Source organism: Leucopleurus acutus (genome assembly GCF_964270905.1).
Source record: "Leucopleurus acutus genome assembly, chromosome: 13".
NCBI lineage: Eukaryota > Metazoa > Chordata > Mammalia > Artiodactyla > Delphinidae > Leucopleurus > Leucopleurus acutus.
The window spans coordinates 90,183,491-90,201,142 of NC_139155.1; the positions used below are offsets into that span (position 1 = coordinate 90,183,491).

The 17,652-nt window shown below is 44.6% G+C and overlaps 1 protein-coding gene across 1 annotated transcript; it reads left to right on the top strand.

Annotated features, from left to right (window-relative positions):
- Positions 1-3,069: 3,069 nt before the first annotated feature.
- On the top strand, positions 3,070-17,134 carry LOC309970999 (zinc finger protein 10-like; the record flags this gene model as incomplete). Its single annotated transcript, XM_082853755.1, has 5 exons — positions 3,070-3,151; positions 14,015-14,101; positions 15,612-15,738; positions 16,085-16,252; positions 17,073-17,134. The coding sequence occupies exons 2-5, from the start codon at positions 14,069-14,071 to the stop codon at positions 17,132-17,134; spliced, it is 390 nt and encodes a 129-aa protein (XP_082709881.1). The 5' UTR covers positions 3,070-3,151; positions 14,015-14,068.
- Positions 17,135-17,652: the final 518 nt, after the last annotated feature.

The following is a 17,652-nucleotide window of genomic DNA, read 5'->3' on the forward strand; positions in this document are numbered from 1 at the left end:
GGAAATATTTTAATGTGCAAGGAAGGTAGGATGCATGTTTTCAGTAAAAGAAGGTATGCAGAATAGAAGTGAATTTGTTGGGAAAATAAGGGTGATTTTTGTCCTAGAGCTGGCTATTTCCAGATTAAAAATAAGGGACAAACTAATATGGATGCAGAAAGTTTTGTAAGTTTGTAGAAAGGGAGCCCTGAAAAAGTAGTTTTGTACATGGTTAGGATTGGATTAAATTTAATTAGGTAAATGGATTTTGTTATTAAAAGTAGGCTGGTGCAAGACTTGATTTGGTTCCTCTCTGTTAAGAGAACAAAGTTTTCTTGGAATAGTGCTTTTGGTAACACATTGCGTGAATTTCTTTGCCTTTAAGTGATCTTTATTTGTTTTTGAAATCTTTTGTCACTTTGGTTAAGAGAATAAGTATTGTTTCACAGTGTCCTATGATCCTATTTGACCAAGTGCTTTGAAACCTTTTTGATATTTTTGACAAACTTCCCAAATATCAAATTCTAACTAAAGTTCTTTTGACCTTCAGCCAACTCTGGGATGCTTCAAAGGAGCCCTGAGACAACTCAGAGAGGAATATTAAACTAATTAGTCTTATTTGGTATGTTAAATTACTTGAGAAACATTGTCAAGTGTTTGGAGATAAACCTTAGGTTATATTGTATGGATAAATGTCATTAATACAGATATTCCAAAATTTATACGGAATTCCTAAAAAATGTGATCTGTCCTTGTATAATGTTATCAGTCATAATTCTAGTTATTATCTTAAAATGTTGTATGTCACAGAAATATCCAAGTTTCTTGTCAACTGCCTTGGAATCAGATCTTTGACCATGTCATTTTTTAAGTCTTTTGTCATTTATAGACAATCATTATTTTATACTGATGCTTTCATAAAATGAAGATCTTCAAGAAGATTCATAAAAAGGATTTTTGACAAATGCAAGTATAACTTTTAAATCATACCACTGAAATGGGTAAGAAATTACAAAACTCTAATGGAAAACCTGATGACTTCATCCAGAGTAACAGGAATTAATTACATGGCTGAATGAACTGATAAATATGATTCATAATTTTATGACATTTTAATGAAATATACTGGCTTTTAATCTTCGTTTTCCAGAAAAAACTTTCCTTCTATGCTATGCCCTACAAGTTGATAAGTATGCCTTTGTAAACAAAGATGAAACATTTATCTTTTTCTTTCTACCTGATCCTTCCAGATTTTGGCTTCTCCAGCTGGCTGCACTGTGGACTTGATGGCCTGTGACCAGATTACAACTAGTTATACTAATCATTATTTTAATTTGCTCTCTCTCATTTTCAAATTATTTATGCCTCGTTTCTCTCTCCGCTACACTATAACTTTATTAATGTTACCAGCTGTCATATTCTGTCTGTTTTCTAAGATTGTTGGCTCTTGAATTACCCAATGTGTTAGCAGGCCTCCAACAAAATTAATGATGTCCCAAGAAGTTAACCATATACTTAACTCTACATAGAATAATTGTAATAGTACAACTCTAAATACGGTTAGAAGCAACAAGGAAAAACATCTACTGGATCATATAAACTAGTAAGACAAGCGATCCAGAGAATTTTAGATTCTCAACAGGGCCTAATCCAACAAACAAACAAAAACAAACACAAAAAACCCAGCGCATCGAATGGCCTATCAACAGAAACTTTGCCTGATCTAGGAACGAGCCTTCCTAGTGCCATGGGACAAAACTGGTCATGGACACTTCCCTGGTGGTCCAGTGGTTAAGACTCCGCGCTTCCACTGCATAGGGCACGGGTTCAATCCCTGGTTGGGGAACTAAGATCCCGTATGCTGCAGCGCAGCCAAAAAAAAAACCCCAAACCAAAAACTTGTTATGAAATGCCTCCCAAATATTAGCCAAATTTATGACCAAGAGGAGGCACTGTGGAACAAGAATGTCACCTGCCACATCAGCAAACAAAGGATGTTTGCAGCCTTCAAGTCATCAGCCACCGCAGCCTTCCTGACTACACCCTGAGGGGATTCAGGGTGGAAACAGGCAGGATACTGGCCCAGGAGAGTTAAGATCCTTATCAAAGGAATGACTTCAATGAGCCCAGACTCTTGCATCTTCCCACACACAGAAAAGTGCTAAGGTCATTAACTTGAGGTGTTTGGTTCTCTTTAATTGACAGAAATCTTCCGAGGTTCTGATTACCTGGCTTCTGTTGCAAGCCTCCTGTATACCCTGCTCCCCCTTTACCTCTGGGGAGCGGTCCCTCAGAGCTCTGGGAGAGGCTGAGCCCGGGCTACGGCCTCAGAAAGTACGCACAACGTAATGGAATCGTCAACTTCTGGCTTGTGCTTTTTTTTTTTTCAATTGACCGGGGTTAAGACAGATGCAAGAACAGGTCCTGGATAAAGTAAGACGTACAAGCAGGACATCCCTCCTCCTCTCACTCACGGGGTAGAGTCAGATTCCCTACCTGCGCCTGGCCTGCTCACCCCCCGGCGCCCGCTCCGCCCCAGGGAACCCACGGCCCCAGGAACACAGCCTCCCGCCCCCGCCCCCGCCCGCTAACACCCACCCCCAGCTGGGGAGAACTCCGAGGAGGACCCACCGCTCGGGTGCACGCTCCTCTCGCCCTCCCCCCTCCCGCGTCTCCTCAACGTCCGTGCGCCTGCGCGCTCACCTGTCCTCGGGGTGCCTGCCTCTCGCGTGGGAACGACCGGGCTGCAGCGGGAAGGGAGGCGAGAGCGCGCGGAGCAGGCGGCGGCGCCGAGGACCCTCAGCTGGGAGGCGAAGAGCACAGCCGCGCGCTCCCCAGGCCCGCGGAGCCAGGGCCGGGACTCCACTTCCCAGGAGCCTCCGCGCCGCCCCGCGGAGCGATTCTGGGCTTTGCGTCCGGCTGCGCTTCTCGGCGGGTCGTGAGTGGACGTGGAGCGCGTGCGCGTGCGCGAGGGCCCGGGGCGCGGCGTGGGCTGTGGGGGCCGGGTGGGCGCAGGAGGCCGGGCGGGGACCGAGCTGTCGCCGCCAGCCCTGCGGACCCGCGCGGGACGCGGAGGCCCGGATGTGGGCGCGCTCGCCGAGCCGCTGCCTTTGTGACGGTGCCGCCCCGTCGGCGACGCTCCCGGTGCTGCGCCTGCAGGTGCCGATCGCAGGTACACGCGAGAGGGCTGGATGTGGTTTCTTCCTAGCGGGAGGCGGCGCCGCCGTTTCCTCGTCTCCTCGCCGAGGCGGACGGTTTTCACCAACAAATGGTTTTTCTTCCCTGTGGTCTCCCGGCCTGAGTGATCCCCACTGCCACTTGGATTCGCTTGCCTTCGCGTTGGTGGGACGGGACCCTGACGCCCGTACGCGCCGGGCGGTGGTGGGGAGTTTGAATCACATATTCTCAGCAATGCAAAATAAGATTTCTTCTGTTCCTGTTTTTTTTTTTTTTTTCCTTCCCAACTGGGGCCAGATGTTTAAAACTTTGCATATGGCCTTTCCAGCATCTGCTAAGCGTGATCATACTCTTTTTCGTTAGAGTAGGAAATTTCTTTACAGTAAATGTCCTAACGTTCCTAAAAGACATCCAACGTGGTTATACTGGTTTTAAAAAATATATACTTCTGGATTCTATTCCTGGATATTATAGAAGTTATATGCTGCAGACATTGATGAAGTGGGTATACTTTTAAGAAGTTTGGTGGCAGAAAGGGCTGGATCGATTTCTATTTCTGGCTCCAGTCTAAAAATATTCATTAAAAAAACTTTTTACTTATTGAGACTTATTTTGGCAGTTATTTTCCTCAGAATTGCCTGGCTTATCAATATTTTCAGTGTTTAAGATCCAGCAGGTTCGGCATCTCTAGCTCCTGGCTTCCTGATCTTCAGTTGTTGGGTTTTCTTTTTTAATCAAATAGGTTAATTGAGGGTGTGTGTGTGTTTAACCAGTTTTACTTTTCAGAGATAGCTCATAATTATTATATTTTTATTTTCTCTTGACAGTTAAACGAATCAAATTTGTACATAATCTAACACCTGGTATGAATGTGAAAGATGAGGTTGACATCAAAATTACCTAGATCCCACCCAAAGTATATGGAGAAGGTGAAGAATTTAAGTTCTATCTTTACTTCATATACAGAATATACTGTTAAAGAAAAAAATAAGAAGTAAAAGGGAAGACAGGTTGTCATCCACAGTGCTAGCTAAAAAATATTAGTCACCTTACCAGTGTTGACTAAAGTTAACCTGGGACATAAGTAGCACAACCCCTTCCTGCCCCTTTTTAAACTACCTCAATGCTGCAGTAATTTTCTTCGGCGACCTAACTAATCTCCTCTTCTCTTGTTTCATTAAAATTGTCCCTCTGTCTTGCAAAGCCTCCTGGACAAGTGGATGGCACACATTCCTGCCCTTCTTGAAAATTGTTCATTTGTTCTTTCATTCCCTCTCTCAACACATATTTCTTGAGCTCTTAGCATGTGCCAGTCACAGGGCCAGTATTTGAGATATATATCATAAGTTAAATGATTAAGTCTGCTTATCAGTATTTTATATAAACATTGCAAACTTTTGTTTAGGACAAGATATTAATAGTATTTACATAGATACAAGGTGTACCTTCTGGAAAAGAGATGACAAAGTATCTTATTAATTAACTGCATCGCCAGCATGTACAAGAGATTTAGTTAATATCAATGAGTTTAGTAAAGGGACTGGAAAGAGCATATATATTAACAGATTGCTTAACTGTCCTCAGTAACAAATTTGCAAATACCTTTGTAGAAGAAAGTCTGTTCACAACAGGAAGAAGATACCTAGTAATTTTAACTAGAAATGTATCTGAATAATAAGAGAAAACTTTAATATAATCCTAGAGTCATAAATAAGAATAAAGGATGAGTAGGAATGAGAGCAGTTCTGTTTATGGATTAAATGCACTTGTCAAGAAAATATTATTGGGATTGTTTTTTTAAAGAACCCCATGCAATTTGTTCTTTCTTTTATGTCTCCATCTTCTTAAAAATGTTATGAAAGTGACTCCTTTTCCTTTTAATTAGATGAGAAAATGTTTCTGTTAAAGGAAAAATACTCCTAGAAATGATGAGTTCCCTTGGTTTTCATCACATAATTCAAGCACTGAAAGCTTAGTAGCATATAGTTTAAAAAACATTTTAGTTTTAAAAAATTTTTGTTTTAAGGAAAAAGACGTTTCATTGTGTGATATCTCCATTTTGCTTACAATAGACTTTCACCTGTAGTTTTCCTTATAGCATGACTCAGATCAGCCAGGGTCTTAAATCTTCTGGCTCTGAAGCAAGGTCAGGACTGGGGTGTCACCGGCTGTATATGCATCTCTGGCTTAGAACCGACACCAGGAGCATAATTTTTGCCTCTTTCCACACAATACCTTTCTGCTGTCTCATCCTTACCTTTTCTGGTCAATATTTTATTATGAAAAAGTTTGAACATACAGCTAAACTGAAAGAAGTTTACAGTGAATACTTGTAACCTCCCCTCCTAGACTCTACCATTAACATTTTACTATACTAATTTGAACATATATCTGTCTGCCCCTTTCTTCATCAGTCCCTCTTTTTTGGGATGCATTTCAAAGTAAATTGCAGCCATCAGTATGCTTTCCTGAAATACTTCTGAATGCATGTGCATTGTTAACCAGAATTTAATGTTTGTTTCGCTTATGCTTTTGATGTGAAATTTACATAAAATGAAATGCACAACCTGAGAGTGTCCGTTTGTTGAGTTTTCACAGATGCACAATCTTTGCGGAGTATGGCTTTGCTGTCTCTGCTGCTGGGTCCTTTTGCTGACGATCCCTTGTCCTTCACAGATGCCAAATACCAGTGAACTTATTCAGAACCTTAAGAGATCTGTTCTCTTTTATTAAGAATTACACACTCCATATGCCCAAGCAAAACGCTATCCTCTAGAAGGTCTCGCCGGTCCCTGGGCGCTGGTCCTCAAGCACTGGGTCTTCCAGTCTCCATTGCCTGCCCTGAGGGCAGACATCTGTACAAACCACAGGTTATCGCCAAGTGTTTGACAAGTGCCGGAGTGAACAAATACAAAGCACTGTGCTGGCCTCTTTCCAGGTTTTAGAGTGAGGTTATCCCAGTTCTCAAGTGGTTCTTCATCTTACAGGGAGGTGGGCAAATGAGCCGGGCGTTGAAGTGCTAGGAGCGTGGGCAAAAGGCTCCAGGGATTTTCTCTGGGACGATGGGAAGGCTTTTGGAAAAGGTGGCATGTGAATGAGGCTTAGAGAACATGGGGCAAGTGCAGTAGGATTGAAGGTTGAAAGGTTGTCAGGGCCCAGAATGTGGATGGTTGTGATCAGAGCTGTGCATGGAACCTCTGTGCCTCATATGGTAACTTCCATAGCCTTCTTGCTGGTGCTGGAAGCTTCTTTCAGGCCATCTCTGCCCTGGTGGTTTGCAGAATAGCAGCTCTCAAAAGACATCTGAGTCCTAACTGCCAGAAGCTGTGGCTGTATCAGCTTATTGGCAACAGGAACCGTGTAGATGTGATTCAGCTGAGCACCTGGGAACGGGGAGCCTGCCCTGGGTTATGTGGGTGGGACAGGGGGGCAGAGGGTGAGGGTCGGAGGACTTGTGACATCAGAGGCAGCAGGGCACAGGGGGCAGTGACCTTGCTGCTGCGGGCTTCCTGCCTGCAAGTCTGGTCCCTCCCTCCGAGCTGTTGAGCCCACCCCTGCCCTGCTTCACGCCTACAGACACGCCCAGGTCCGCATTTGATCCTACGGCCTTTTCTAGCTCCGCCCTTTCACTGCTGTTCTCGCCTCCAAACTTTTCAGCCCTATTGTGGAATTTGTTTGCTGTTCCCGCTTTAGCGAACCTTCATCTAGCCAGTCAGGGCACTAGAATCCCTAATTCATCTGAACTCTGTTAATCCTCCCTTCCTTGAAGTTCTCCCTTCTGGCTTCTGATATACATCTCTACAGCTCTTCTACAGATCTGTCTGTAGATCTTCTCATTCTCTGGTGGATCTTTCTCTGCTTCCTTTTTGGGCTTCCTTTTCTCCTCTGTTTTCTTCCTAGATACTAATTTATCCCACAATTTTTTTCCCTTTTAGATCCCCATGATTTTTTAAGATTAATTAATTTATTTTTGGCTGCGCCAGGTCTCTGTTGCTGCGCGCGGGCTTTCTCTAGTTGCGGCGAGCAGGTGCTGCTCTTCGTTGTGGTGTGCGGGCTTCTCATTGTAGTGTCTTCTCTTGTTGCGGAGCACGGGCTCTAGGCGCACGGGCTTCAGGAGTTGTGGCACGCGGGCTTCAGTAGTTGTGGCTCGCAGGCTCTAGAGCACAGGCTCAGTAGTTGTGGTGCACGGGCTTAGTTGCTCCGCGGCATGTGGGATCTTCCTGGACCAGGGCTCGAACCCATGTCCCCTGCATTGGCAGGAGGATTCTTAACCACTGCGTCACCAGGGAAGTCCTATCCCACAATTTTCTGGTCCTACAGTTTATTTTACTCTCCATGGTATCTTTGGTTGATTTTATACACTGCCATGGTGTCATCTGATAATGCTGTTACCCAGCTTTACCAGATGTTCTGTCTCCTGGTGAGCTTTATAGGAATCATGTCGCAGGGATGTATAATCTCCCTTAGACCCCATCTGTCTCCTTCACCTGCATCAGAGTAGATGAATACATCACCCCCAAATCTGTGACTAAAGATCCACCCCCACTCCCCGTCAAGAAGTTGTTCTGTTTGAGAATATAGCTGTGCAGCTTGAGTAGATCCAGGTAGAGCAGAAATGTGGATGGCGGCTGATACAGCTGGATAACCCTCACATCTAAATGTGTCCTTCTCCCTCTCCCTTCTCTGGCTCACGCACCGTGTGCACAGCCAATCTTACCCCCAGACATTATTGTCCATTCTGTCACCCAGAAACCGGGGGTCACCTTGAACCCTTAACCTGTATTCCCATTCACATCTAATCAATTCCATTGCTGCGCTCCTTTGTGCTCCTGTATTCTGGATCACAGTTTCCCTCCTGCCTGGTTTCTTTGCAGGTGTTTCATCCCCCTCTAGTCCATCACACAACTACCTCAAAGGCAGACACATCTGTTGTCATTGCCCAGCTGACAGCATGTGGGCAAGAGCCTGTGTTTCTGAGGACGGCACTTTGGGCCTCTGTGACCTCGACCCGGCCTGTTTCTGGCTGCTCCCTGCCCTGCACCACATTCGACGGCCACACTGAGCTTCTCCCCCTACGTCACCGTCGAAGGCCCTGCTTTTGTTCATGGTCCCCCACCCTCGCTTATCTGCCTGAACTCAGACGCGCTCTGGACTCAGCCTTAGACCCCCAGCTCGTGCTCTGGACTCAGCCTTAGAGCCCCAGCTCGTGCTGGCTGCTGTCTGTGTTCCATGGAGGTTGGTTTCTTCAGCTTGCCTTAGCTGCTGAGGGCAGGGATAAATGCTTCGCTCACATTTTATCCCCTGGGCGTGGGACACAGCCGGGATCATAGTAAAGTGTTCAGCAATGATTTAGAAAAATGACAGAAGATCACAATAGTTATCAGCTTACCTGCTGTTTCCCTAAATACAAATGAAAACCCATCCTGGTGTCCCTCCCCTGGCAATATCTGTTGTTACGTTAGAGAAGTCAGTTTTGTTCAGTTGCATAAGAATATCCTTTGTAAATCTGGTGTCTGATGGAAGGATCTGATTACCCCCAAGAAATGGTAGAAACTGAGAATTAAATAGACTCTATGACAGCTGGGGTCAGTGGCTGCCAACCGTGGTGCACGTCGCACGTCAGAAGCACCTGCAGTGCTCCCTCCCCAGGGAGTTAAATGAGAAGCTCTTGGTGGGGGAGGGTGGCGTGGGACCCAGGTATTAATAACTTATTAATATAGGGGGAAAGGCCAGTGTGCAATCAGGGCTATAAACTGTCAGTTTAGATAAAGTTTTAAGTAAATTATCTAGAAGTGGGCGTTAAGGGAAATTAGGGTGACATAAGACTATTTGCTTTAAATCATAAAACAGGAGAGTCACTGGAATGAACCTTAGATGTCCATGTAAACTGGAGGCTGTATATAGTTTTTTTTTTTCTTTTTAAATAAGATCCTATTCAAAGTTTATCAGTGACCAGAAATTTCCTGCCTCTTTCCGTGACCTGATCTGTTACCAGGTGTTGTTTGATTAATGGTGTCTTATTATTATTGACTTGTAATTGACTTCTTTGTGACTCCACACATTTCTCCTAATTCTGCCCTCTGGAACAACTCAGAATAAATATTATCCCTGTGGACTTCCCTGGTGGTGCAGTGGTTAGGAATCTGCCTGCCAATGCAGGGAACACGAGTTCGATCCTTGGTCTGGGAACATCCCACATGCTGCAGAGCAACTAAGCCCATGCACCACAACTACTGAGCCTGAGCTCTAGAGCCCGCGAGCCACAACTACTGAGCCTGCAAACCACAACTACTGAGCCTGTGCTCTAGAGCCCACGAGCCACAACTACTGAGCCCGTGTGTCACAACTACTGAAGCCCGCGCGCCTAGAGCCCGTGCTCCGCAACAAGAGAAGCCACCGCAGTGAGAAGCCTGTGCACCGCAACGAAGAGTAGCCCCTGCTCGCCACAACTAGAGAAAGCCCACACACAGCAACAAAGACCCAACGTAGCCAAAAAAAGAAAACATAAAATGTTTAAAAATATATATATTATCCCTGTTCCACAGGACCTGTAAATGTGTGAAGACCATTCTCTTGCTTCACCCAAGTAATTTCTTATGCAGGCTGGACGTCCGTGGTTATTTCAGCCTTTACTCACCTGAGCTCAGTGAGGGAGGGGCCTGTCTGAACAGCTGTTGCTCTGGGCTCAGCCCCTGGAATAGTACTTGGCATGTGCTTCGTGAGCCCTTGGTTAACATCTGGATCAAGAAGGTGTGAACAAGGAACACACGCGTTCATCCCACCTTTCCATCCTGCTGACTGGATTCTGACTCCTGGAAATGAGCCTTTGCTCCTCTGATGATACCCCACAGAGAACACGTGTCTGCTTCTGTGTCTTAACTCCCACAGCTGGTGTGTTCAGCTAAAATTACTCAAGTTTCTGGGGAAGGGTTAAAAGAAGTAAGGACGGACCTGTGCCTGGCATCAGAGACCTCACCCCAAGCAGACATGACCTTGGGCAGGTAGCTGTGCTCTCTGGCTGTACTTTTGTTCAGTTCATGTTGCTTCCTGTCCTAGGGACTGTGGGAGCACAGAGGTGAAAGAACACTAAACCTTCCTGGAGAAGTTAGGGAATGACACAGGAAAGGGTGATGTTTGATCTTGCAGGATGGGTAGGATTTTACCAAGCGGCACGAAAGGGCAGAGTCTTCCTGGCCTAGGACTAGGGCGTGTGAAGAGGTTGGGCAGTTCAGGTGGTGCAGCATGGATGGGTGGGTGGGGGGGTTGTAGTTTGATGGGACATTTAGGGCTAGTGAGGGAGAAAAGGGCCCGCCACAAAGAACCCTAAATCCATGCCGAGGACTTGGTCCATTTTCCTGTGAGTACTGGGAGATCAGCAGAGAATTCTAATCAAGAAGCGCAGCTTACGTGTTTTACAGAGATGATGCTGATGTGGACACTCATCGGAGTGAGAAAGTCCGGAGGCGGAGAAGCCAAGCCCGAGCCAAGGCCGTGGGATCTGGAGGGGTGGGGGCTAGAGAAACGTCTAGGAGGGGATTTACAGGCTGTAGTAACTGATTGGATGTTAAGAGGACAGGGTCTAGAAAGATACTTGTGTTACTTGTCCCTAGATATCGTGTATGTTTTTAATTAACAAGCAGATAATCCTTACCGTGTGTCAGGCACTGTTTTCTGTGTTTCACAAATATGGACTCATTTAACTCTCGTAATAACCTATGGTAGGCACTATTTAGTCCCCACTGTACAGATGAAGAGACCGAGATACTGAAAGGTTAAGAAGCCACCTGTGAGCAGTGGAGCGGGGTCTAAACCTAGGCAGTCTGGCTGCAGAAGCCATGCTGTTAACCACAGTTGGGAATATTCAGTTGAGGTTGGGGAAGACGTAGGGGCAGAGGACAGAGTGATCTGTTCATTCCAGCCCAGCACTGAGCCTGTCGTTAGCCAACAATGGGATGGACCATGGGGTAAAATGAGTAGGTGTGCTCTGTGCTCTGTAAGTGCCCAGGGGGCCATTGAAAGGGCGGAGACTGGGAAGGACAGAGAAGCAACAAAGGGTGACCTACATCTAAGCTAATCATAATTTTAAATTTTTATTAGTATTTTTAATTTTTAAAAGTGGATGTATAGTTGATTTACAGTGTTGTGTTAATTACTGCTGAACAGGGAATTCCCTGCTGGTCCAGTGGTTAGGACTCTGTGCTTTCATTGCTGAAGATGTGGGTTCAATCCCTGGTCGGGGAACTAAGATCCCGCAAGCTGTGCGACGTGGCTAAAAGACAAAAAAAAGTTACTGCTGTACAGCAAAGTGATTCAGTTATGTATGTGTGTGTGTACATTCTCTCTTTTCATATTCTTTTCCATTATGGTTTATCATAGGCTATTGAGTATAATTCCCTGTGCTCTACAGTAGGACCTTGTTGTCTGTCCATTCTATATATAACAGTTTGCATCTGCTGACCCCAGACTCCCAATCCTCCCCTCCCCCTCGGACACTGAAAGTCTGTTTTCTATGTCTGTGGGTCTTTTTCTGTTTCATAGCTAAGTTCATTTGTGTCATATTTTAGATTCCACACATAAGTGATATCGTATGGTATTTGTCTTTCTTTTTCTGACTTCACTTAGTATGATAATCTCTAGTTGTATCTAATCATAATTTTTTAAGTCATTAGAGAAGACTAAGAAGTACCAAGCTGTATAGAGGAAAACTAGGTGAGGGGCTACCAAAGTCAGTAAAGAGGTTCAAGAACAATTGAGAGGCCAGCAGTGCCTCTATAACAGGTGTCATTGGTGAAAACCAGTTTAGCACTGGTGGGGGGGTCAGAAACCGTAGTGCTTTTATTCATGTACAATAAGTATGGGTAGAGTTGAAATGGAAATCCTTAAGATCTCCAGAAGACAACGGGGGCAAACAGTGTAAAGCAAAGCAAATACAAAAGAGCCGCCAACATAAACATATGGAAAATATTCAGACCTGGTATTCAAAGGTGGAAATTAAAGACACAATGTAAATTTAAAACAAGTTGACAGTGCAGTGTTTATAGACGTCTACTTCTGTCCAAGATGGAGTAACAGGGAGGGGATTTACCTATCCTCTTGCCCAAACAAACAGCAACAACAACAAAAAGACAAAATACATGAAACAAACGTTTAAAGACATTCGATATCAGACCACAAAGGGCAGTTATCCCTGAGAGATGGAAAACCAAGCAGGTTAGCCCTCTGACTGCCCCGGTTTATTGCCTTGAGAGGGTTTCCAGGTTACAGCAGAGGTAGGGGAAGCTGAGAGGGGCTGAGCAGACCCTGAGTCCAGAATGCAGAGCTGAGGCTGGGGAGGGCAGGGCAGCAGCCTTCACAGAGTGCAGAGGGTGCCCTCGAGTGATCACACAAAGCACACACCGGGGAGGAAGCTGCAGGGAACAGCATGTGGCGTTCACATGGGGGTTATGGCCATTACTGCTGGCCAGGCTGGAAAGCTCTTCTGATTCCTGGAGCATTGGGAGTGGAGCTCTATGAAGCACTGAAAAGAAAAATACCTGTCTGCTTAGTATCCTATATTTGGCAAAAGTATATTTCAACAACAAAGGCAAGACAACCTCCAGAATGGGAGAAAATATTTGGAAGTTATATTATCTGATAAGTGTTTACTATCCAGAATAGATAAGGAACTACAGTTCAACAACTAAAAGACAAATGTCCCGGGCTTCCCTGGTGGTGCAGTGATTGAGAGTCCGCCTGCCAATGCAGGGGACACGGGTTCGAGCCCCGGTCCGGGAAGATCCCACATGCCGCGGAGCGGCTGGGCCCGTGAGCCATGGCCGCTGAGCCTGCGCCTCCGGAGCCTGTGCTCCGCAACGGGAGAGGCCACAACAGCGAGAGGACCGCGTACCACAAAAAAAAAAAAAAAAAAAAAAAGACAATGACCCAATTTAAAAATAGGTAAGGTACTTGAACATACATTTCTCCAAAGAAGATACACAAATGGCCAGTAAGCACATGAAAATAATGCAAATGAAAAGCACAGTGAGATACCACTTCACCCCTACTAAGATGGCTATATAATTTAAAAGATGGCACAAGTGTTGGCAAGCATGGGGGGAAGTTGGAACCCTTGTACATTACTTGTGTGAAAGTAAAATGACGCAGCCACTATGGAAAACAGTTTGGTGGGTCCTCAAAAAGCTAAACATAAAATTACCGTATGAGCCAGCAATTCCACTCCTAGGTATACCCGTCAGCAGATGAGTGGATAAACAAAATGTGGTGGGTCCATACAGCGGATTATTATTCAGCCATTAGAGTGAACTACTGATACAGGCTACAACATGCATGAATCTTGAAAACATGATGCTGAGTGAAATAAGCCTGACATGAAAGGGCAAATATCGTATGATTTCCTTTTAACCTATAAGGGAAAAGAATCTGAAAAAGAATATATATATATATATATATATATATATATATATATATATATATATATATATATATATATATATATGTAAAACTGAGTCACTTTGCTGTACACCTGGAACTACCACAACATTGTAAATCAGCCATACTTCGGTAATAAAAGGGATTTTTAAAAAATAAGAGGATTTGATGTAGTATTAGAAACATTCAGTTCCAAATGAAATTTAGCATGGAACTCTAGAGGTTGCAGGGTGTGGGAGAGGCAGTCTTCGGAGCTCTTTTCTTCCTACTCTTGGGGATTTCGGGCACTATAGGTGTATTTCTGGAACAGTCAGATGTCGTCTGGTTGTGTGGATATATAGGTACAGCAGTTGGTCTGAGGGAATCTAGACTCGCGATTAATGAGAACCAGGTCACAGCATCTCTCCTCAAGTTTCTGCCTTTTCCGCAGCTTCACCTGCTTGGGATCTCCTGTTACTCAGGAAGCGTCAGGAACGAGGAGGGCATGGAGGCTGAGTTGCTAACTGCCCGGTCCCACGTAAGTTGGGCTGCCTTCATTCTTTTTTGTTTTCCGACTGAGAATCCCTTTTTAGTTAAGGGTTCCTAAGGGATCCGTATCTTAGACACTTCCTCCAATAGACTAGCACTGTTTGTTTGCTTTATTTATAGCTGTAGTTTTATTTCCTTTCATATCAAAGAAACACAACTTGAACAGAAATGTGTGAAATATTGAGGACTCTGATGAGATGCTCTTTCGTCTACAATGAGGAATGACTGAGCACACAGCAAGCTTTCTCCCTTCAAGATGATGACAGAACTAGGATGTTGGTGCCTTTCTGAGGGATTCTCTGGTCCCTGGTGGTCTTGGGTGTGGGGCTGGTGTGTTAATTCCTCCCTGGGGACTGCCTGTGGAGGAGCTTGGGGACAAGTTAGGTAATTATCCAGGAGTAACTGCAACCAAGACAGGAAGAGCCCCGGGAGAGGGTGGGTCCTCTGGGGACAGAGAGGTGGGTGGGGGACCCTCCTTCAGCCTCACTCAGCTTTGCCCCTAGGTGATCCCTCATACTTTACTTCTACGTATTCAAAACCCCACCAGAAAGCATAGTCTTTGCTTTTGGCTGTCCTACATATTTTGAAGGATTTACGGGAAGAAAAGTAGTCTATTGTATTTACCCAGATATTTACCCTTTTTCTTTCTCATCCATCATTCCTGAGATTTAAAGTTTCTCCCTTGTATCATTTCCCTTCTGCCTGAAGAATTACCTTTAGCATACTTTTAGAGCAGGTCTGCTGGTAACAAATCCTGTTTGTTTAACTTTCTTTGAGAATGTATTTTTCATCATTCCTGAAAGATATTTTCACCTAATAATTGAAATTCTGGCATGACAGTTCTTTTCTTTCGGCATTAAAAAATCCCCACTATTCCACTGTCATTTTACCTTCACAGTCTTTGATGAGAAACGCTCAGTTATTCAAATGGGTTTTTTTCTGTGTCATCTATAGATCCCTTTGATGTGTCTAATAAAGGCCTTGCTTCTGTATCTATTGTTTTATTACTATTAAAATATAATCTCTTCTCTATTTTTTAAATGCCTACCAATATTTAGGAAAAATGTTTTGGAAATTTATTTTAGGTCATAAAACATGGCTAGGTTAGTCTCTTAAGCATAAAGTTGCACTTGAGCTCAAGACTGTTTTTCCCTTCTTCTCCTGCCTTGTATTAGGTTCTAATTATTTTACATAAGTGTAGATTAACTGATTCTCCTTGCTTTAGCTGTTTACAACATACTTGATTTAAATGAAAGTGTTTCTGACAGTTTCTAAACTGAAAGCATAACATGGAACAGGTTTCTAGACAGTACGTACTTAATACCATTCCTTTTAGGACTTGTCCAGAATTCAACGTAAATACTACTCACTCCTAGAATGAGTTCTATTCTATCCTGTTTCCCTACCCAAGTGCTATCTGCCTAATCTCTCTTTCTATCAATATTCGGGAAAGGGAGGGCAAAGATATACATCAGGCTCAAATTTGCTTTGTGTTGTAGACACTGGTGACCTTCAAGGACATACTTGTGAACTTCACGAGGGAGGAGTGGAAGCTGCTGGACCCTGCTCAGCAGCTCATGTACAAAGATGTGATGTTGGAGAACTACAGAAACCTGGTGTCCTTGGGTGAGATGGACCTCTGTTTGGGGGTTTTGGGTTCCTCATTGATCAAAAGGTATGGAGAGCCTGAAACATACATTGGAGTGTGAGCTTGGGGCCAGGGACCTAATTTTTGGGGGCATGGAACAGGGTTTTCGTACTCCTTCTGCTTTTATGAAAAAAAAATTGTTTTGATTTGTTGAATTTTAAGAAATATGTATTTTGCTGCCTCTGTAGCCCTACCTTGTCTACTCTTCAGAGCCCCCCAGGACTATTGAAGGGGCCCGGGGTTGGGGGTGAACTGGGATGCTTCTTTGTGTCCAGCCCAGAGCTCCCAACCCTCGCCCAGTTCTTTATCTTTCACTGGGAACAGGGCATCAGCTTCCCAAGCCAGAGGTGATCCTGCAGTTGGAGAAGGGGGAGGAGCCATGGCTGTTGGAGAGAGGGATTCACCAAGAGACCTATCCAGGTGAGAACCAGACCACCCGTTTGGGGGAGGAGTCCCTGGCGAGAGTGGTCACTAGTTCTCTGCATTTCGAAGGTGAGGACTGGGTTTATTTAGCTTCGGTTTCCCCACTGCTAGTCTGCTTTCTAGTCTTGTCACACTTCCATTTGCATTCATTAAAATTATCTTTCTGATGTTTCCATCTCCGGGCTATTGTATAAAGAAGATTTGGCACATATATACAATGGAATATTACTCAGCCATAAAAAGAAACGAAATTGAGCTATTTGTAATGAGGTGGATAGACCTAGAGTCTGTCATACAGAGTGAAGTAAGTCAGAAAGAAAAAGACAAATACCGTATGCTAACACATATATATGGAATTTAAGAAGAAAAAAAAAATGTCATGAAGAACCTAGGGGTAAGACAGGAATAAAGACGCAGACCTACTGGAGAACGGACTTGAGGGTATGGGGAGGGGGAAGGGTGAGCTGTGACAGGGCGAGAGAGAGTCATGGATACATACACACTAACAAACGTAAGGTAGATAGCTAGCGGGAAGCAGCCGCATGGCACGGGGATATCGGCTCGGTGCTTTGTGACTGCCTGGATGGGTGGGATAGGGAGGGTGGGAGGGAGGGAGACGCAAGAGGGAAGAGATATGGGAACATATGTGTATGTATAACTGATTCACTTTGTTATAAAGCAGAAACTAACACACCATTGTAAAGCAATTATACCCCAATAAAGATGTTAAAAAAAAATTATCTTTCTGTTTCAGTGTTTGGTTCCAGCCCTGTTCATTTTGCTTTCCTGATTATTACTACTAACTCAAGCATCTGTGTCCTCTTATCTTTCATAGAATTATTCTATTATCTTTGCCTGTCTTTTCCCTGTCCTGTGTCCCTTCCCACAGCCTTTGATCTGCTGCTCTGTGTAAGCTCTGCCATGGGACCCCATCTCCTGCCCCTGCTCTGATTTTGTTTTTTGCCGGTTAGCAAATTGCAGCAGAGGCGTCACCAATCCCTGTTGACTTAACCCTCCTTCCTTTCCAGAATTGCTGCTCTCAAAAACACCTGTTTTCTCATAATCTAGCTCTTTATTTAATTTTTTTTTTCATTTTAATCTTAATATCTGTAAAATGCAGACCATTGTGTGGATTTCTAGCATCAGTCCTTTCCCCAGCTTCCCTGTGTAGAGAAGATCAGCCTTCTGGGTTAAGAAATGAAGGCAGTGCTTCATCTTCCTCCTGTTCTGTTCTCTCTGAGCGATGCTGTCTCTGACCCCTGTCTCTAAGCTCAGTGCTCTGATGTCTTTCTCCTTAGCCCAGCCATCTGGGGGGTTGCTGTCTGGACCTTGCTGCTGATGGCCAACTCCATGTGCTAGTGACCCACGTTGACTCCTGGGGACACATGGCCTCCCAGGTCCGGTGCAGTCTAGGCACCTCATAATCCTCTGGCACTCACGTCCACTCATGTCAGGCATTTCCCTGAACC